This window comes from Oenanthe melanoleuca, chromosome 3 (genome assembly GCF_029582105.1).
Source record: "Oenanthe melanoleuca isolate GR-GAL-2019-014 chromosome 3, OMel1.0, whole genome shotgun sequence".
In the NCBI taxonomy this organism is placed as follows: Eukaryota; Metazoa; Chordata; class Aves; order Passeriformes; family Muscicapidae; genus Oenanthe; species Oenanthe melanoleuca.
Genome location: NC_079336.1, coordinates 104824593 through 104845143, shown reverse-complemented (window position 1 = coordinate 104845143; position 20551 = coordinate 104824593). Strand labels below are relative to the sequence as shown.

General features: G+C 51.2%; 1 protein-coding gene across 2 annotated transcripts in view; it reads left to right on the top strand.

Annotated features, from left to right (window-relative positions):
- The window catches only part of PTK7 (protein tyrosine kinase 7 (inactive)), a 34981-nt gene that overhangs the window by 5097 nt on the left and 9333 nt on the right, over positions 1 to 20551 (top strand). For both annotated transcript variants that reach the window (XM_056487147.1, XM_056487146.1), the window contains exons 2-5: positions 17473 to 17766; positions 18298 to 18400; positions 18894 to 19084; positions 19666 to 19813. In XM_056487147.1, the coding sequence (XP_056343122.1) occupies positions 17473 to 17766; positions 18298 to 18400; positions 18894 to 19084; positions 19666 to 19813 (736 nt within the window). The remainder of the gene's footprint in view (positions 1 to 17472; positions 17767 to 18297; positions 18401 to 18893; positions 19085 to 19665; positions 19814 to 20551) is intronic.

The following is a 20551-nucleotide window of genomic DNA, read 5'->3' as shown; positions in this document are numbered from 1 at the left end:
AAGCATCAATTTGTGTTGGCAGCCAGGTCTGCAGTGCATGTGCTTTTCATTGACTGCTGCTTCGGCTCAGTTTCTCACTCTTGCCAGCTCTTTTTTAAACTTCATACAGAAATGTTTTTCCTGAGCTTAAAAGGCTGACCTGTACAGTACTTCTAGTCTTAACTTAAGGCTTGTCTTTTTCAGGGAAGCAGTCTCTGTCTGGTCACAGAATAGACTGCTTACCTCTGCTTTGAGAGATAACTAATACACCCTCTCTGATCAGCAAAGAGAGAGGCGAGGGGGGGGACTTCAGAGTTCGCAAGTTTCTGAAAGCCTGGTCTGTGTGCCTGGGATGAGGAGTTTTGATGTGCCTCCCCAGCTCTGACTTTTCCCAAGCTTGCTTGTCTTAGCAGTTTGGGAAAGTTGATGGGTGGGTGCTATTTTGATACTCCTTGCAGATTGTTACTGCCTGGGGCTGCTCCTTTTATTTGATCAGCTTTCAAAAATCCATCCTCTATTCTCTGATTTTGACCTTCTGAAATTGTTCTGCAAGGGCCTCCTTTGAAAATGCATTCTAATCCATTAAAAATAGTAAGTGCCATCCAGGCAAGGCCCATGTTGTAATTAAAACATTTCTGCTGGTGGTGAACAGATGAATGCTGGGGTGTTCAGGTGCCCCTGAGAGCAGAATGAAAACTGTCCAGGTCCAACTTGGAGTTCAGGATGGAACAGTGAGGAGCACTCATGAATTCCTCTCTCCCTGCACAGGGGGTGTGCACAGGTTGTGTGTCAGGAGAGGAGACATGGCTGGTTTTAACTGATGATTCCTCTTGTGAGATGCTGCTTGCCAGTGGGATACCAATGGCCTGTCTTCTCCTTGTCAAATTAGGCTCTGACTTGAATGGAGCAGGCAGGGATTTTGTCATCTGTGAACTGGAGCGCACACAGGGCCCCTGAGCATGCATGAATTGAATCCACCACTGTCAGGTGGTCTGCACCTCTGTGAGGTTGGGATGGTTTGGATTGATGGTTGCATTGTGCAGGATGATGAATGAAGAAAACTGATACGAGCAGATTCCTATCTGGAAGGTGGTGTGACACATTTGATTTCAGGGCATGAACCTTCCCTCTCTAGAAAACAAGATGTTGCATGCTGGGAGAAAGCAATGATGTGGGGTTGCTCTCTGTGCTGGGACCAGGTGCAGAGTGAGTGAGGATTACAAGTCTCTTTGTATTTCAGCCCCTGTTTGACCTGTGTTCAGTTCCTAGGTGACTTCTGTCCTAGGAACAGACAGCAATGTCTGTGAGTGCTGTGCTCAGACCTTGGTGCTAATGCCCTAGATGTTTGTAGGTTTAAGATACAAGGTTTTGTAACTTTTCCTCTCCTGTGATACTGTTGTGAAGTAAGATTTGTCCCAGAAGCGGGATTCTACACTTTGAAGCAGCTCAGGCCACCCTGAAGAGCCGCCAAAACTGCACCTATTGCTGTGGGTTTGGGCAGAGCGGCAGGTTGGCTCTGTCCTCCATCACTCCAGAAAAAAGCCAGACAGGTCTGTCCCCAGAGCCATGGCATGTGGAGGCCGTCTCCCATTCTGGCTGCAGAAGGGAGGCTCATGTGCCTCTGGGCATCTCTGGGGAGGGCTGTCCTTTCTGTGAGTGATGCTAGCGCAAGATAGGCTTGGTGTTGCTTAAGACCTGCCTATAAATGCTCTCCTCCTCTCTCTTCCCCTCAGAATTGCTCACTGGCTTCTTTGGGAGCACAAAGGAAGTCTTTGATTCAAACCATACTGTTTGAATACATGTGGCTGTCCAATTGGTTGAAGGCAGGACAAGCTGTGGCTTGCAAGTGCCTTTATTGCTCTCCAGTGCAGTGTGCCTTGGTGTGTGTCCTGGCTCTGCTGGGGCAGCCTGGCACTCCTGTGGCAGGGAGCTGCTCCATACTGCTGGCTCTTTTGAGGTCGCTGGATCACTGGGAAGCATTAATGGGAGGAAAGAATATGGATTTTGTCTTTCCTAGCAAAAACAAGACCAGAAAGAGTAAAGCCAAACAGTCTTGTAGGATGCCACAAAGAACAGTGCATCCAGTTCTCCTTAACCTTTCATGGGAGCATAGATGGGTTTGTGCTGCTGAGGTCGAGTTATGCAGTTGCCTTTGAAGAGGAACCAACACCAAAAGTCTCTTTCAGCAGTTGCAAGAATTATACAAATTGTCTTGGACAAAAAAACCCCAAAGCGTCTCATGAGTTACTTGATGTCCTTTGTTCTATCCGTCCATATGGCCTGCTGTAAACAGCATGAGCCTGGCACACATCTGAGCACCTAGCAGGTGCTGAGAGTGGTCAGTTCCTGGGCTGAGACTTCTTCTGTAGCAAAGAGATCTTGTTTGGTGATCATTCTTTTCTCCAAATAGGTTCAAATAGTTCTTTGTCCAACATATTCCAAACAAAAGCTGGGCAAGGAAGGCAACACATCTGACTTTTTTCCCTCTTTTGCCTTAACTCCTGATGGCTCTCCCTGCATGTTCTGTGTGCTTGCAGCCTTCCAGTGTGTAAATGGAGGAGCTACTTGCTGGGCCCTCTCCAACACTGGCCCTCCTGCCCCTGTCCTGTCTCTATCTTGCTGCCTTTTTCTGGCTCAAGTGCCAGAAAGTTCATTTGCCGGTTGTGCCTCCTATCTCCATCTCTTCCTGATTCCTGTTCTGTATCCAGACCTGCCATGGCATGCCGCACGCCCCCTTCTCAGACTTCGCTGTTACTTAGTTTTTCTCCAGTGCCTGCCTCTGGGCACTGCTGTTTTCCCAGGTGTGGCTGTGGCTTCCTCCTGCCATCTTGAGATTGCCTTTGTCTCCTTGAGCCAAGCCTCCATTTGCAGCAGGTGATGAGCAGTCAAAGCAGAGCTGGGGCAGGGCTGCTGAGAGGTTCAGGTGGTCTTTGGAAATCATGAGACTTTCTGGATAAAGATTCTTCCACTCAGCTGAAGAAAAGTCTCATATGTGTCTCCATGTGGCCTGAAGCAGAAAGCACTAAACTGAATGGTTAACATTTTGGCAAAGAAATAACAGAGGCTGTCATACTGGGCATCCTTCACCATCATGTTTTGTTTCTGTGGCCTTCCTGGATTTTTGGCCTGCCTCTCACTGGCTGGAGATGCATTCCTGCAGACAAAAGCCTGCCATGGGTTTGATGGAGCAATCCATTGTACCTGGGTTGCTGAGTGGCCCCACTGAGCAGCCAGGCACCTGCAGGTATCTCAGCACAGCTTCTTGCCCTCCAGGATCTGGTTGTTGAGTGTCTGTTGCCACTGTTTTTGTGCTTCCTTGGCATTTAGGATGCCTGGGTACTCTTTGCACTGGTGGCTTTGTGACTGTCCAGTAAGAACTATTTGTTCTCCAGGTATATTGGAAATCAACTTTTCTGCTGCAATGGAGAAAAGCACTTACATCTCAAGGAGATCTGTTAAGTATGAATTTCTGTCTCAGTGAGTCTGTTATAGCCGAGCTTTTCTTTGACATTGGGGCTTTGCATTAGATTTATCTGTAGCAAACATTCTGCCTAGTTATCGATTTGTAAAATATTCCAGAAAGTGCCCTGCTGCATATTCTTCCCACTCAGTGACTTTTTTCCATTTTTAGCTGAGATAATGTAGCAATGTCTCATACAGAAGCTACCTCTTAATTAATATTGCATGAACAGAAGAAATATTAGCTTCTCCATCTGCTTTCCTATTTTTGTGGCTTTTAATATAGATTCATAAATGGCTTTAATGAAAATAAACAAGGAACTGTTCTTTCCTGTGCCCTCTTTGCTTTCAGAGTTGATACTGCAGGTCCAGCCTCCCTGGTGATGTTTTTCCCAGGAGGTAAGTTCTGGACACCAGCACTCCCGTGCACAATTGTAAATGATGATTGTGAAACAGGGCTGATCTTTAGCTTTCTAGCAATGAAAAGAGAAGGATCTAGGAGAAATCCGCAGACCTGTAGGACATAGCTGGAGACAGAGAGGGAGAGTTGAGGGTGGTGCTTTTTTTTGGATTGTTACCAGAAAGAAGCCAGTGCCACACAGATGGAAAATAGAGGTGCAGTGCAAAGCAGGTAGTGTTGATGAATGAGTGTTCCTGAAACACTCATGAAGGTTGGCACAGAAATCCCATAAATCCAGCTGGATGCCCTGGGCAACCAGTCCATCCTCCTCAAGCTTCAGAGGCAGCTAGAGGTCAAAACCCAAACTTGCAGAGCCCGTAGAAATAAAAAAAGCACCAATGCAGGTAATGGAGTGAGGTCCATTTCAGATGTCTCCTCAGTGCCCTTTCGTAGCAATTTTTACTTTGCAGCACTGTGGTGACTGCTAGGAAAAGTGATTGCCTCCCCTGGGAGCTTCTTTCCTTCCTTTAGGAGGGCAGCAAGCTGGTCAAACCTTCACCAAACCAAGTGGTGAGGCAGGATGCTCCAGAGATTCACTTCCAGTGAGACCCACAAGTGCTCTTTGGGGAGCCCAGCAGTAGGATTGCCCCTGATCTGGTGTTGCCTGGTGGCATTTCCCAGTCTCCATGACTTCTCCTTGTTCCTGGGAAGGCAGGGTGGTGGGGTGCATGCTTGTGGGTGGGCTGTACAGAGGCAGCAGCAGGAAGAAGTGCACAGCTGAATCCCTGCAGCAGTTGCCAGAGCAGTGTCGTTTTTAAGACCATGGCACTGGATGAACCATTTCTTCCATGAGCTGTAAGCTGTCTGGAGAGCTTGGCCAGCTGGATCTTCATGGCAAATCCATCTGAGTCTCTACAGGCATATAATTAAAGGAAACTTAGCTGTAAATATACTGACATGACCTGGAGAGAGATTTAAAATATTTATCCCAGAGCAGAGCTTGGGATATAAATAAGCTCCCTGTCTGTTTGCCTGCACGCAAGGCTCAGAAGTGCAGCTGTCCCTTTGTCCCCAGCTTGTAGAGTCCTGTTTGGGACCAGCAAGTTACTTATGGGTGGGCTTGCAGTCCATGCGGATGGTGTAAACACCCAGCTGTCAGCAGAATGGAGAAAGGGTATTTGCAGCAGTGTAGATGGGAATTTTCCTACAGCTGCTGGTCTGCTCTGTAGTTCTCGGGGTGTTTGTGGAGTTTTCTGGTGAGCCCTGCCTTGGGATCTGTTGGGCCCCCTGTGCAAGCAGGATTTGCAAGATGTCTAGACCAAGCATACCCAAAGAGAAGCACAGGTTTGGGTGGTACTGGGGATGTTTTCTTCCTTCCATTTGGTTTGGTGGCAGCACACAGGAGAACAGCTCACTCAAGCACTTTCAGTGGCAAATAAGCTTTGTTCTCCAACAAACAGTGCTGGGAGGGCAAGGAGGACTTGCTGGAAGTGCCCCATGCCCAGTGCAGCCCTGGTAACCTCCATCATGGTCACCTCCTCCATGCAGGGGAGCTGGCTCTGAGCACAGCTCTGTCTCTGAAGCAGCTGGCTTTGCTTGCAGGCCTTGTGTGCATGCTGCTCCTCTCTGTGCTGCTTCCCTTGCCCTGGCCTCTTCCCACCCCCACACCCTTTTGTCTTTACAGCCTGAGCTTCCATTTGCTGGAGTGGCTGGCTGGGGCTCCTGTTTGCTAAAGGGAAGTGCCAGACAGTTTTATGGAGCTTCTTCTGTTTTTTCCCGTCATCTGGAACGGTGTTTCAGCTGGAACAGGAAAAAAGTGGAGCCCTGGCCAGGAGCTCCATCCACAAACACAGTGCTGTTATGGGGGAATCCCTCTTGGCTGGGCTTGGTATGGCAGGAACAACGTCAGCCTTTGGCCCTCACCCTGAGTGCAGGGATGTGAATATGGATTGGCAAGAGCTGGTGTGATACCTGCAGGTGGTGGCCCCAGCTGCCCTGGGATGAGCTCTCAGCCGCACAGACCCTGTGGGTGCTGCAGTGCTACTGGGCCTTGCCTCCAGCTCTGGGGCAAGGAGTGATGAGCCAGCTCTGTCCCAGCTCTTCCCAGCTGGCAGGACCTGCCTGCCTATTCAACACCGCCCGGGCTCTCCTCTACCAACAGGGGTTTTGCTTAGTAAAGACATTTTCATTCTCACATGGCCCAAGCTTAAGTTGTGGGGGAAAGCACCATCCTTCAAGGCCACTGCACTGGAAGCATGTGGCTCATCCTGGTTCCACTTGGCATCTTTCTACCTTGTTTTTTTTTCCTGGGGGGGGAAGTGCAATACCTCTGCCATGCTGACCAGAGAGCTTAGCCTTCAGATCACTGTGTCTCCTGCCAGCAGCAAACATCAGGTGTTTATGAGGAAAGCAGAGAATTGCTCAAGGGCTCAGAGCAAGCCTGGGAGAGTTGGTTGGCAAGACCGGTGGTGCAGCAAGTCTGTCAGTGGTGGTGAGTCGCCCTTAAAACATTTGTGTTTCTCACTGGGGTTTGGCAGTGCAGCTGGCAATGTCTGCTCAGGAGCCTTTGGCTGATGCCCTATTAAAGATGGTTTAATTGAGCCAGCAGGATTCCCATCTCTTGTGCTGGGCTTGAGGTGTCCTATCTTACTTGTCCCTCTGTTTCTGTTTATCTGCTATGAAGGTGTTGGCCTGGGAGTCCCATGGCTACCACTGCCTGTGATGCCCAGCAAGCAGGTATGGGTGCACTGATTCAGCCAAAGCTTCCTTTTCCACAGGCCAGGGCCCAAGTGGTACTGCTAGGACACAGCTGTGCCCTGAGTGTTTGGGCAAGAGAAATGGTGATCTGGCTGCTAACTCTGCCTGTTCCTCTCCCAGCTCCATGGCTGCAGCACTGCATTCATGGCTTGGGCTGGTTCTCTGAGCTGCCTGCTCAGAACGGGTATCTGGACTTCTCATAGTGGCCAGGGACCACACAGTAACCCAAAAGAGTGGCATTTTTTCCCTGGTGCAGCCCCTAGAGATGCCCATGTCCCCTCTTGCAGCCCTGGTGCAGCAGAGCATGGCTGGGAGCCATGTCAATGTGTTCCCAGGGCAACTCAGCAGCTCCTGCAGCTCCAAGGCCAGTTGTTCTGGTTCAGCAGCCCCAGCAGTTTCAGAGAGGCAAGGAGCTTGGCTGCCATGGGGCGTTCGCTCTCTCGCTCCAGCTTTTTTCTGTTGGAGCGAGGTGCTGAGATGTTGGGAGAAACTGTGGGGCGAGGCTTAGCTCACAGTTCACCCCAGACACATTCTCCATCAACACCACTGGCAAATCCCACAGCCTTGGGGACCAACTGTGCAACATGGTGTCTGCCCCACCAGATCAGGTCAGTCTGCAGTGGGGTGCTGGTTGACAGCAGCCCTGCTTAGCTTGGGAATGAGTAGGAACCTCCCAGAATATTCCCATTGCTTTGTGGCTGCAGAGTAGCACCCCTGTTTGCTCCTTTTGTTCATTGCCAGAGTAGCACCTGGTTCTTACCTCATTCCCCACCCACCTGTTCTTGCCTTCAGAGGGCATCATCACATTCTGCTGCTTTGGTTTGGTTACTGCCTGGCTTTGGGCACACAGGAAGTCAGGGAGCTCACTGTTGGTATAAAGGTGAAGGCAGGGTGCTCCAGTGGCAGACTTAGGAAACTGAGCTTAGGATGGTCTTGGAGGAAGCAGGGCCTGTGGGATGTGTGGCTGGGGAGAGGATTGGGATTCAGAGTGTCTGGACTTGTGAAGTAGGAAGGGTAGCATGAGGAACAGAGGAAGGGAAACCCCTGACTAGTTGGAAGTGGGTGAGTGAGTGAGGTCAGTGCCAGGATAGCGTGGCTATCCTGGCATGTACTGGCAGCTGTCAAGAGCCTGCAGCTGGTTTCCTGGGCTCAGTGTCCTTGTGCTGAGCCTTTTTCTCAGTTCTAATGGCCTTTTCTTCTGCAGCAGAGGAGTTGAGCAGTACCTGCCTGCCTTGGGATGGGGCTATGTGCAGCAGAGGCTGCTCTGCTGTGTGGGCAGTGATCTCTTCCCAGGGCCCAGCTGTGCCCCAGCACATCACTGGCAGTGCTGCTGGTCTGCTCCAGCAATTGATTCACAGTGTTCAAATACCAGTGGCTTTGTTCTGGTTTCTTGTGATAATTGCTGAGAAACTGGGCTGGGCTGTTCCCATGTATGGGATCCTGGGCCTGGAAGAGTAGGGATGCCCCACAGCTTACACCCTCTCTGAACAGGTTTTGGGAGGCTAATGGGAGTTGTGCTACGTGTTTTCTGCTTTTTCCCTTTTTTTTTCTCTGTTTGGTGGGGTTTTTTTTGTTTTGTTTTTTTGTTTTGTTTTGTTTTTAGTTTTTGTTTGTTTTTTTCCCCATTCTAAAGCTGTGTTTGAAGGGCAGAATTGGCTTCTCAATATTTGCTTGGTTGTGCTCTACACAGAAAGCAGTAGAGATGTCCTTTGGGCAACCTTGAGTGAGCTCAGTGGTGGTGTGCAGGCATCGTGTCTCTTGCAAATCTGGAGTGCACTGCCATAAAGGCAGAGGTTCAGTGGTCATCTGAGCAGACCCACAGTCTCACAGCAGAGCTGGTGGATCCAGGTGTGTGATATAATCATAGGGGCAGATAGATGATGTTTTCCCAAATTCCCAGTTATCCAGATCCACCCCAGTATGACCTTTGGTACTGGTCCAGTTTCTCCTGCCTTATGAAGCCAAAGCCACTCTAGCAGAGCATTTCTTGGAAAAGCTGCTTTGTGCCCAAGATTGCTTTCCTGGGTGCAGAGTGAGTTCTTCATTTTACTTTAACTGGAATGGGAAAAGATATCATTTTAAAAACCTTACATGATGAGTGCCCAAAGACTTTCCAGATGTTGGGCTGCTCGCTGTGTTCAGAGTTCCTTGCCTGAATCAAACCATTTCCATCTGGCCTGGTGATTTTTTTGCAACTCTGCCCATTTGAGAGGCTTTCTCGACTGGAACCTCTTGCATGGAGGAACTCACTGGCTGGAAATAATTTGGAGATGCAAATATCTCTGGGTGTTTGGCTTGGCTCTTGTTCTGGTAGTATCTGCTAAGCAGTGGAAGAGGCTGTGCTCCCAGCAGCTGCTTTATGTGGCTGTAGGGGCCAGCCCAGGAGGGCAGGGAGTTGCTCATGTTTCTAGGCACTCATGATTTTCCTTGCATGCTTCAGCTGGCTCAAGCGAGCCTGCTGTGGCTCTGTGTTTGTGACCAGGAGGGGAGGAAAAGCTGACCCATGTGTTCCCTCTTCTGGCATGCCAAAAATCTGCTTTTATATGAGCGTGCTCATAATGAGCTGTGCCAGGAAACACATGGCTTGCTGGAGACATGAATGGGAGGTCTGTATGGGGCCCTGTACTCACTGAGAGCCTCGCAGGGACAAAGAGCAGATGCTGCTGTGCATTGCTTTCTCTGTGGCAGTCTGTGTCCTGTGGGCTGTGGTGTATGGGGAGCAGATGGGATCAAGTGCTTGGCTGATCCATTGGTGGCAGAGAGGACGGGACAGGAGGCCAGGTGAGTGGTTTTACTGCCTGCTGCTCTTGGTGGCTCTCCTGGTCTGGAGAGGGCTGGCTTGCTGCTCTGGAGATGTGGCTGTTTGCAGTGAGGGCTGGGTTGGAAGGAGCCCAGGCACTGCAGGCAAGCAAAGTGCTGCTAATAGCTTAGGATGACAATTGTAGATGGGGATGAGGGAGAACTGGAGAGAGATGTCAAGCACATTGGGCAGAAGGGCTGTGCAAGCTGTGCCTGGCTGCAGCAGGAAGAAAAGAAAAGAAAAGGCTGTCGGGAGAGTTGCAGTCCTGAGCATTAGCAGCACTTTAGTGTCTTGAGTGTTGCTGCCTTGTAGGAAGTGCTGCCAAGCCTGCATGGGCTGAGCTGCTGCTGAGCAGTGCACACCAGCACAAGAGGAGTTAAACCTGACGGCAGGCAGTGGAACCTTGTTCTGACGGAGGGCTCATCAAATCTTCTGGACCAGCAAGCTCAGGATGCTCTAGCTCAGTGATTTCATTGCCCAGCCTTTGGAAGCAAGCCAGGGCTTCAACGTAGAGTTTGCTGCTCTTTGATCCAAGAGTGACTAAAAGCAAAGCCTAAGTGCTGGAGCCATTCCCAAGGACTTGGCAACTGAAGGGATTGCTGCCTGCAGACGATGATGTTTCAGTTACTCCTAAAGACAAGACCTGTTTGATAACACTTTCCGTAAGCATGATATTGAAACCTGGCCAGGCCAGGACCCCAAGTCCTAACAGCATCCCTGGTGTGCTTTTTGTGGGATGGAGCACAGGTCATGGTCTTTTCTGAAAATGTGCCTGTGGTTGCCTTTGACACCAGACTTGTGTGGCCCCATGTCTTTCTCAGAGAACAGGTGATCAGTCAGTTCCTGTGTTTGGGACATGAGACCCGAGTGCAAGCTTCTCAGTCTCTTCTGCTCTTTTCCTTTGGGGATTGTCTTTCTCATGGCACTTAGCTCTGCCCCTGGGCTTGCAGGGTGCCAAGTCACCCTGCAGGCTGTGGTTCTGGTTTGTTGGTTTTGCTTGGGGTTAAACATGCTGCTGAGGGATGCAGTGGCAGCTCTGCCTGTGTCTACTTTGCCTTGTTACAGGTTTATGGAGCTGGGAGTGAGTGGCACTGCGATATGAGTGCGTGCATTAGCTCATCCAAATCCTCATTTTCCTTAGTGGTTTCTCATCAGGGAGCAATAGCCTGTATTGCTGCTGGACAAATTGCAGAGGCTTTGTTTTTTTAATGGTCTGAGCAGTGGCAGAGGCAAAAGCATAAAGGTTACAGTGTGGATATGGTGAGGTGGTCATGTATTGGGAATGGATTCCAAGGGGGCTAAAAGCTGTACCTGCTACCTTGCTTTGCTGAGGTTTGTTAATTAGCTGACGCATCCAGAGTTGATAGCTGAGTTAAAAAGTGGTGAAAGGGTCTCTTAGTCCTGGTATTTCAGTCTGAATCTGAAGTGTTGTATCCTGAGGATAGATTTAGGCTACTCCTGCTGTTCACATCAAGTTAGTGGTGGGGACTAGGGCATCTCTGGCCGGGTCAGCTTGCTCTCTCCCAGCTGTCTCCCTGGACTCCATTTTGCAGGAAAGTGCATTGTGTGGTTGCTGCAAGGTGCCCAGGGCCTTCCCTTAGTGAAGTGCTGTGCTCCTGGGGTGCTGCAAAGGGCCCTGCAGGTTTGGGGAGCCACGGGGAGCAGCCTTCCCCCCTGTGTGCTGCAGCAGTGCCTTCCCAGGGAACACGGCAACTTTGCTAACTATGAATGAAGATGGACAGGGAAAAAATGTTTTAGTGTGCTACAAAGCTGTGGTGTAAATACATTCAGCTCCCACCTCAGGTCTGAGACTTGCATGCTTGTTGTGCAGCCCCAGGAAGAGCTGGCTCCACAGTGGAGCTGGGACAGCCGTGAGCTCCTTGCTCTGGCATGGGAGCATGTGAGGTCCACTCTGCTTTGAGAGGCCAAACAGATGCTGGCCAGTCTTGTCCCCTGCCAGAACAGCTGGCTGGGCCAGTTTTTGCAGCTGGCTGCTTTTATCACATCCTGGTCTTTCTGGGTCTTAGTTTTGTTTCCTCTAAGCTAGGTTGTCCCCCTCCATAGCTGGGGTAGGTCTGGGGTCTCCTGCTGGCAGGGAAGAAGAGGAAGAGGATGGGTCCCTTTTGGGGACAAAGGATAGATGCTGTTTGGGTGCTCTGGGCTTTGCTGTCCTGGGCACTGGAGATGAATTGCAGATCCTCTAAACTGCTATTCCAGGTGCAGAGCATTAAAGGAATTGGCTTCTACATCTGGCTGAGCTGATCCAGGGTGAATTTTGCTGAAGTGCTTCTGGAAGCAAGTCTGCAGAATAATGCTCCTGGGGCCTGGCTGGAGAGTGGGGCTGGGCTACGAGCTGCAGAAGCACCGTAGTGCTGGGCTTGCTTTCCAAACCAGGAAACCTTATACTTGCACAAAGCCCTCTCCCAAATCCCATTCCCATGCTTTAGTTCCTTTAGTTTGGTTGCAAGCAGCTTTGGGATTACTCATATCCTGTGGTGTCTCTGGTGAACTCTTGGGTATGAAATGAAATGGATCCTTTCCTCTTCTCTTTCTGTCCTTTGTCCAGAGCTGGTGCCCAGGAGCTGCACACTGGCCATGTGGATGTGGGCAGTTTGGGGTCATTGGAAGCATGGATCTCCCTCCCACAATGCTGGGGGTGTTGAGCATCCATTGTGCTTCCAGCTGCTTTGCCTGTTGCTTCCCCAGCAGGGCTGTAGGTGAGAGAGGTGACTGTGGACTCAGCAGGAATCTGAAGCTGTGCAGCAGCTGAAGGCTTTGTGGTTGAGGCTGCATTCCCAAGCGATGTTGTTAGGCAAGGAGACCATGATTTTTGGATTGCTTCAAGATGTAGGCAGCCTAGCCTGTTCAGCAGGACAGGAGATGTGCTGCCTGGTCTCCCCAGCTTGCACAATTGCCCTGCAGTGTTGGGCTACTGCAGTGTCCCTAGGTGAGCCTATGGAGCTGGCACTGAGCCTTTAAAGCAGTGAGTGGAAAACCCAGCTTGGGTCGAGGCTGGTTTGTAGTGTTGCCCCACATCCTTGCAACCCGGAAGATGACCGTGAAGGTTTGGGCTTGGTGCCATGGCAGGGACTCACCAGGCAGCATCCCTGGTGCTCTCAGGCCTCTTGTGGGGTGCCTTCACTGCCAGGTGTGTCCAGGCTGTGGCACACCCTCTCGTTGGCTGCAGCCCTAAATACAGCCTTAGGGAAGGCTGGTCTCCCAAGGGCGAGTCCTGCCACCCCACATAATTTCTGGCTTTCACCAAAAACCCAGCACCCCATGAAGGTCTGCAGTCCATGAGGTTGGAGCCTGTTGCCCAGCTATGTCTGTTGCACAGAGTAGGGGGACAGTGTCCAGCCTCAGAGGGTGAGCATTGAGACATAGGCCTGGGCAATTCACTGCCAGCTCCTTTCCCCAGAGCCCTACAATGTCCTGTTTAGGTTATACCAAACCTGGTGCTTCTCGGGTGGGAAAAGGGTGTGAGATACCCCAAAATTTGAGCCCAAATTTCCCTATGTTAGCCCCTGTTCTGCCATGGCTCCCCCAAATCCTTATTACTCTTGGTGTGTTTTCTTACAGCTCTGGCTGATGAAAGAAGCAACACTGATGTATCTCACTCTTCTAGCTCTGGAGAATGATCCCAAAGACATTCCCAGTCAGTGCTGAGTCTGCTTCCACTTCACTGCTTTAATGCTGTGGCAGCCTTTGAGGGTTTTGAGTAGCATGGGGCTTGGACTCCTTTACCAGAGGCATGGAGAATCCTTTTCTTCCTGGCTATTCCATAGGATTGAAAACTTGCTCTGCAGAGCTTCAGTCAGCAGTGACTGACTTCACAGGATTGCTCAGAAGTTTGTCCTGGATATTTGTCACCCTGAAATGCTCTGCTTGTGCTCAGGCTGGAGTCCAGCAGTGACTGAGTCCTGGGGGCATCCCAAGACAGAAAAGTGAATTGAGATATACTTGTTAGAAACTAGGATTGGTAATGCAGAAGTATTAGTGTCACTGTTTTTCCTGGGAAGCTGCTATTTGCTTCCTTAAAAAAATGAAATTATTTCTGAGTGGGGGATACCACTGCCTGAAGGATGCTGTGTTCCTGCCGGAAGGATGATCTCAGAGCCAGGATGGGATCTGAGCCTGCTCTTCTCTCCATCCTCGTGCATCCTGCTAGTCCATGTCCCCTCCCTACAGATGATTTGCTTTGTGGTGTGTGGGAATGATACCCTGAGGACCTGTAGGTACCAGTTCAACCTCCCTACACAGTTCACTTAATCTTTATCTATTACCTCAACAGGAGGGTTTTGCACTTCAATTAAATATCCTTTGGGTAGCACACCACTGGGTGTTTTCAAGTGTGCTGCATTTCAAACGTTTTTTATCTAATCTGGCTGAAGCTTTCCTGAAAAGCTTTCTGTAGCCACAGTTGAGACAGTTCTAGGCCAGAAACATGTGTGGAGGGTTTCTTTTTCTCCCAGCCAGGGGTGGCTTGTGGCACATGCATATGCAGAGGCCGGGTGTTTGCCAACACACACATTTGGGGCTGCTCCATGCTGGTGTTGGCTTTGCAGGACCGTGGCTGGCCCAGCTGTGTTGCTGGGCAGAGCTTTGCACTGGTCTTGCCAAGGTTGATGTGGCATTGCTGGATAGTTTTTGAGGTGACTCTCACTATGGGAATGGTTTTGCTTCGTTCAGCAGCTCCCAGCAATGTGTCCCAGCCCAGATGAGCTCGTGAAATCCCAGCAGAAGCTGTTGGGAAGGTGTCCAGTCTGAGCTGGGGTTGCCTTTGTTCTCTGCTCTGGGGTAGCCTCCAGTGGCTGAGCCACACGTGGCCATCGCTCTGCCACACAGGAGAGCTGGGAGGTCTTCCAGCTGCTGAGTGCTGCAAACGAAGTAATTTTCTTCTTTATTCAGCACAGGTGGAGATTGGGTAAAACCTGTACAAAGCCAACAAACTCTGGCATAATGGCATGCCACACAGTAGCCCTCTTCTTAGACAGCTTCCTTGAACCTCTGTCCCAAAAGCCCAGGAGGTGAAGGGGGAATGGATGTATGCACCCTGCTGACTGCAGCCTTTTCCTGGGCCAGGCTTGTACAGCTATTCCAGGCAAGTGCAGCAGTTCCCATCTCTGAATCCTGGGCCCTGGTGCTCTGGATTGAAGTACTGTGAAAAGCTGTGTCCAGCTCAGGGCTTCTGATGTCCTCTACCCCAAAACTGTCTGGACCGCATCTAGCTACTTCTGGTCTTTTCTTGCAGCCCAAATGTGATACAAGGTTGGGACAATGGTTTCCAGCATGTGTAGCCAGTTCACTAGTGGCACCTTGGATGCTGCTGTCAAAACAAAACACAAGTTCGTGGCTTTTGCCACGAACTTTTTGCACTTTAACATTTATTTATCCTGGTTTGCCTTGACACTTGTGTTCACAAGGAGTTCATCACAGGGATCTTGCTCAAGCTGAAATGGTTGTGTCCATTTCCCCAGTATAGAAAATAACATAAATAGTTCCTCGTGTTTCACCAGGGAGCTGAATCCCAGTGTTTCCTGACACCTGGTAAAATCCCTGCTTCCCCTGTGGGACTTGTGCCAAGCCACCATCATGTCCTCTGTCCACAGAGCCATGTCCTGCCTGGACGTGAGGCATGCTGAAGCAGCAGGATGCATATGATGAGGCAGCTCAAGCTCTCAGATGATCAGTGCTGAGTGCAGTGCATTTGTGCTGTCAGTGATGGGGTGAAAGCAGCTCTGTTGCTGTTTGGTGTTAGGTTGATAATGCCAATGATTTGCTACAAGTTCATGTAATTTAAAATATAAAATCTTAATACCCTAATGGTCTGCACCTTCAGAGAGAGGTGTCTCATCACAAACTCCAGCACTAGCATAACCAGTAGGCTGACACTCCAAGAGCAGAACAAATCCTTCTACTCTGTGAGCTTTGTGTACCTTGCCACTTTGCTCTGTACCATACAGGTATGGCTTGATGGACCTGTTGTTCTGAGGCATGTCTGGGAAAAATAACAGACTTGAGTCCTGTAGGTTCAAACCTGAGTGGATTTGACTGTTCTGTTCCCCTTTCCTCCTGCCTGTCTGATCCAGCTGAGCTCAGCTCCTGATGTTGTGGAGCTTTTAGGCTATTGAGCACATGGCTGTATTTGAGTGAGGTTGGGTAGTTGCTGCCTTGCTGAGTGCTCTGGATGAGACAGATGTGATGTGTTCCTGCACGTTGCATCACCTTGAGGTATGTGTTCATCTTGGGTTCTTGAGAAAGCTGTCCCACACAGATGGATAGTTCCTACCTTTAGGGGAGGCGAATGGCAGCTGGCTGTGGAAGCTTCTCTGGACATGCTGACCCTTGGAGCACAGCATGTTGATGGGGCTTGGCTCAGTATGAGATCCAGGAAAATGGGATATTCAATAGGTTGCAGAGAAATGCATGGAGGGGGCTGTTCTGCTGTAGAAGTCAGGATGGCCAAATTCAGACTTCACAGCTCTGGGATTAGAGGAAATTCAGTTGGGAATTCAGTGACAAGAGGGTCACTGCAAAATCCAGCCCCTGCTCCTGGCTGATGTGTTGAGGGGGCAGGTATGAAACCCTGTATGAGTGCTGTGTTTGTGCCTTGCTGCTACTGTGAGTGGGGGACCAGACCTGCAGGAAATGTGTGGCTGACACCAGGGTTCCCATGAGCACCATTGCCTTGGTCCCTGTGCTGTGTAGCAAGCTCCAAAGGCTTTCCAGCATGGGAAGGGCTCTTGTGGCTTTCTGGAATTTGGTGGTCTTCAAAACATCTCTTTTGGAAAAGGTTCCTTATCCCTAGCTTTGTCTGACTGAGATGTGTCGTCAAATTATATCCCTTCGCCAACTTTTATACAAACCTCAAACAGGAGGATTTGGCTGAGTGTCCAAAGAGGAATTACCTTTCAGCTGGACTTTGGACACTGCTTGTGTAACTTGTCCAGGCAACCGCTTTCTGAAGCTGTTTCTCTTGCAGTGGTGGGGCCACACTGTTTTGACCACATTCTTGTTCATCTTCATTCTAAGATGCTTGAAATCTGCCTGGCTTGGCCCATTTCCCTGCAGAGCATGGTGCTGGTAGCAGGGTCCATAGTCATGTGCTGAATTGCCTTTTGTTTGCTTCCCTTGCTTTTCCAGCTGGTAACCGGAGCAGAGTGCCTGCATGGCTGGCTGTGGGCAGGCAGCAACCAGATTTGGGAATGTGTGAGCACGGTCCCTCAGCAGCCATGCCAAGCACTGCCTAGAGAAGCACTGGCTGCTCTGTCCCCAGCACCCTGAGCTCTTGGGTGGGCGTTAGTGTGTCAAGCAAGGGCTGTTTGGGGTTTCCATCTCTGTAGAGAGATGCCTCCAGCCCCTCAGGCCACTACCAGACCCTGAGGATATCTACTGAAATTTGTTGTTTCCGCTTCTACTCGTGAATGGGCTGAGTCACCAGCGCAAGTTTGTTCTGTCCCTGTTGCATCCTCTTGTGCTGTGTTCCAGCAGCTGCTGTATTTATTCACATAAATAGCCCTTGTTCCACACCAGTGTTTCTCTGGGGATATGGAGGTGAGTCAGAGACGTAGTCCCAAGGAGAGGAACTTCGAGGAAAACCTAGAAACAATCTGTTTCTGATCAAGGACCATCTTGATGCAAGGCATCCCAAAAAACAGGACAAGCACTCAAAGAAACATTGGAACTGCCCATGAAGCTGCTTGCTTTCCAGGATTTTGGTGACTGCCTTCCTGGCTCATACACTGCAAGATGCTTCTCTGTTCAGGCTGGAAGTGTGACACTCAGTAATTGGTCATGGGAGCTCCCTCTTAATGCCCTAGGGAGCAGAGGGCTCTCCTTGGCTGTGGCAAGCTCAGGCACCCCTGTCCCAGTGATTGCTGCAGACAGCCTTAAAGCAGCTGTGCTGGCATTCAAGCACAGATCTATTAAAATTCTGAATTAGTTTTGACAGATGTGCTTTGAGCTATTTTTCTCCTTACATGGCTCTGGCTGTCTGGAGACCCTTGAGAACAACACATGCTTACCTATTCTTCTTCTTCCCTTGCCCTAAACATGCCCTGCCTTTTCTTTCTTGCAGCTGTGGGGACTCAGGCAAGCATCCTTTTCACCAAAGAGCCGTACTCCCAGGACGCCCTGCATGGCCGCAGTGCCATCCTCCGCTGCGAGGTGAAGGAGCCGGCGGATGTGGAGTTCGAGTGGCTGCAGGACGGGCTTCCCGTTCAGGACACGGAGCAGCGCTTCAAGGAAGGCAGCAACCTCCAGTTTGCTGCCGTGGATCGGCACCGAGATGCCGGAGTGTTCCAGTGCCTGGCGAGGAACGTGCTCACCGGGGAGGAGGCACGCACGGCCAACGCCTCCTTCAATATAAAGTGTGAGTGTGGGGTGCAGGCAGCCACGTGCTGCCCACTGTGCACTGGGAAAAGCACTCTCTTGGCAAGGCCTGAGGCTGGGAACAGTTTTTGCAGGCTGGCTGCTGATTGTTGTCTGGGTCAGACAGGGATTGGACAGCTTGGGCTGTTCAAGTAGGATTCCTCCCAAGCTGCCATGTCCATCCTGCCCTGTAGTCCTCTTGTGTCTTCTGGTGTCCCAGAGGCTGCCAGAGTTGTTTTCTCCTGCCGCCTTTCCCATTTGTGCATATGAAACTGGGACATTTCTGCAGCAAGTGTGTCCTGGGCACTGCAGGTCCTTCAGAGCTCACCTTAACCCTCATAGAACAGCCACACAGGGCAAAGTGGGATCTCTGCAGCGTGGGTGTCTCTTTACTCCATGCTGGCTTGAGGGCATATGTATCTCTGCTTGTGCCCTTACTGCCTCCTCTGCTTATTGGTGAGTCACCAGTAACCACCACCTGGGCTCTGTAGGTTTGGAGAGCCAGCTCTGTTGGTATTCTTTGATCCCACAGGGATTGAGACAGGCAGTGTGGTTCTGAAGCAGCCAACCAGCGTAGCCGAGATCCAGCCCTCCTCCACAGTGGTGCTGCGGTGTCTCATCGATGGCCACCCACGGTAAGGGTTGCCTCCTGAGGAGTGGACCCTGCCAGGGGCCCCTGCACCTTGGCTGTGTGGTCTCTCTCTCTCTATCCCCGTCCCTCTCCCCTGCCACCTTTTTCTTTCTCCTCCTCCCCCACCTCCCCTCCTCTCTCCCGCAAGAATTCAGTAGAGTCAGGGAAGGCGAAAGGCAGGATTGAGCCTGTGGCTGAGCGCCGTGGGAGAAGGCAAACGGCTTCCCCCTTTCAGAGCCGCGTAGCAAGGAGCACAGTAAGGATGGGCTGTCACAGTCCAGTTGCTGAAGCTGCTTGGTGTGCTGCAGTCACTCTCCGTCGCTTCCCACTCGTGTCCCGTCCACCTGGCTGCATGTCTCATGGCTTCGTGTCTGTGTCGGGGATGGAGAGCCAGGGAACGGGGCCATCTCTGGGCTGTCTCCTCCGCACACCCGCTCTTGGGGCAGCCCTGGCGGTGCCATGCCCCCGCTCACCTGCTTCTCGCCCCTGTCCTGCAGCCCCACGTGGCAGTGGTTTCGGGATGGCAGCCCCCTCCCGGACGGCCGCAGCTCCTACTCTGTCAGCAACAAGGAGCGGACGCTGACCCTGCCAAGCGCCAGCCCCGACGACAACGGGCTCTACTACTGCTGCGCCCGCAGTGCCGCCGGCTCTGTCTGCAGCCACAACAACTTCACGCTCAACGTCATCGGTGAGTTGTGTCCCTGCCCTGCTCACAGCCTCCCCTCTGCTGCAGGGCAACCCTCAGGCTGGTGGGACTTCCCTCTGTGCAAAGCCTCTGGGTAAAAACTGACCCGACAAATCTTGGCCAGGCTGGAGCCCAGCCCTGCCTGTAGGTGTTAATTCGCCTCTGTGTCTTTCTGAAGCAGATTTACACTGTCTTCTCTTGTGATGGAGCACCCTGGAGGTGTTTCTGGTCATGCCATGTGGGTAGATGTCCTGTTGGCCTTTGGAGGCAAGACCCAAGGAGGGCAGGAATTGTTGGCATTAAGGGGTGTTTGAAACTGGACAAGGGAATTTTGCCATCCAGTGCCAGCTTTGATTTGTTTACTAGGAACTGGGGAGCTCAGGGCTTTGCTGGAAGCAGAAGGGGTTTTCCCCAGCGCATATCCTAGGCTCTGAGTCTATAACTCCATCTGTGCTGGCACATTTGCCTCCTTCAGGCTTGCAGGGTGCACCCAGCTCTTCTTAGAGCTTTCCCCAGAACACTGGTGTCAGTACATCACAGGCCCCTCTGTCCCCCTCACCCTCGTGTGGTCTCTGCCATTGCAGATGAGAGCTTTCCTCAGGCAGTGATCGTCCCACGGGACCTCATCGTGACCAAGAACGAAGAGGCCATGTTTGACTGCCAGTTTGCAGCGGTGCCCCCTCCCACACAGGAATGGCTCTTTGAAGACAACCCCATCACCAACAGATCCAAGTAATAGGGACCCCAGTGATGTGGGCAGGGCTGGGAGGAGAGGGGCACTGTGTTCCCAGAGAGAGGTCACACCTTGTCTGTACATGAGGCCAAGCATGCAGCATCAGAGTGGCTCTGGGGATTGGTTTCTCAGCTTCACTGGCTTGGTTTTAGCAGGGACTTGGTCCTTGTGCATGGCATTTACCTGAACAGGACTCAGGGAGCAGTTTGTCCTCACATTAGTCTGTGGGGCTGTCAATTCTAGATGCCCATGCATGATGGCCCCACAGTTAGGAATGTCTCTTAGCTGCAGATGTGGTGATTCTATGGAGCCAGGGAAGTTCAAACTCTAGTCACCCATTTGGGGCAATTCACAGTCAGGGATGTGTCCCAGTTCCAGATGCCAACATGTGGTGATCCCCAGGCTTGGGAATGCCTCCAGTATCTGAAACAGCAATCAGTGGGCCCATGGCTCTTTTGCACTTCCACATTCCTCCCCAGAGCCAGGAGTGTTTCTGAGCCCCAAGCAGCCTAAGTATGGGGCAGTCTGCAGAGCTGGGACAGTGATCCCAGAGCCAGGATGTGTCTGTTCCACACTCTGGAAGGCAAGCAATGCCATCTGGATGCAGGATGCCCTTGGTCTGGCAGCCCCCGGGCGCCACCTTGTGTCCCCTACCCCTTCTGCCTCTTTGTGCTCTCACAACTGGCTCATGCTCCATGATGCATTTTTTGGTGGGAGCCAGCTTTCCACCAAGAAAA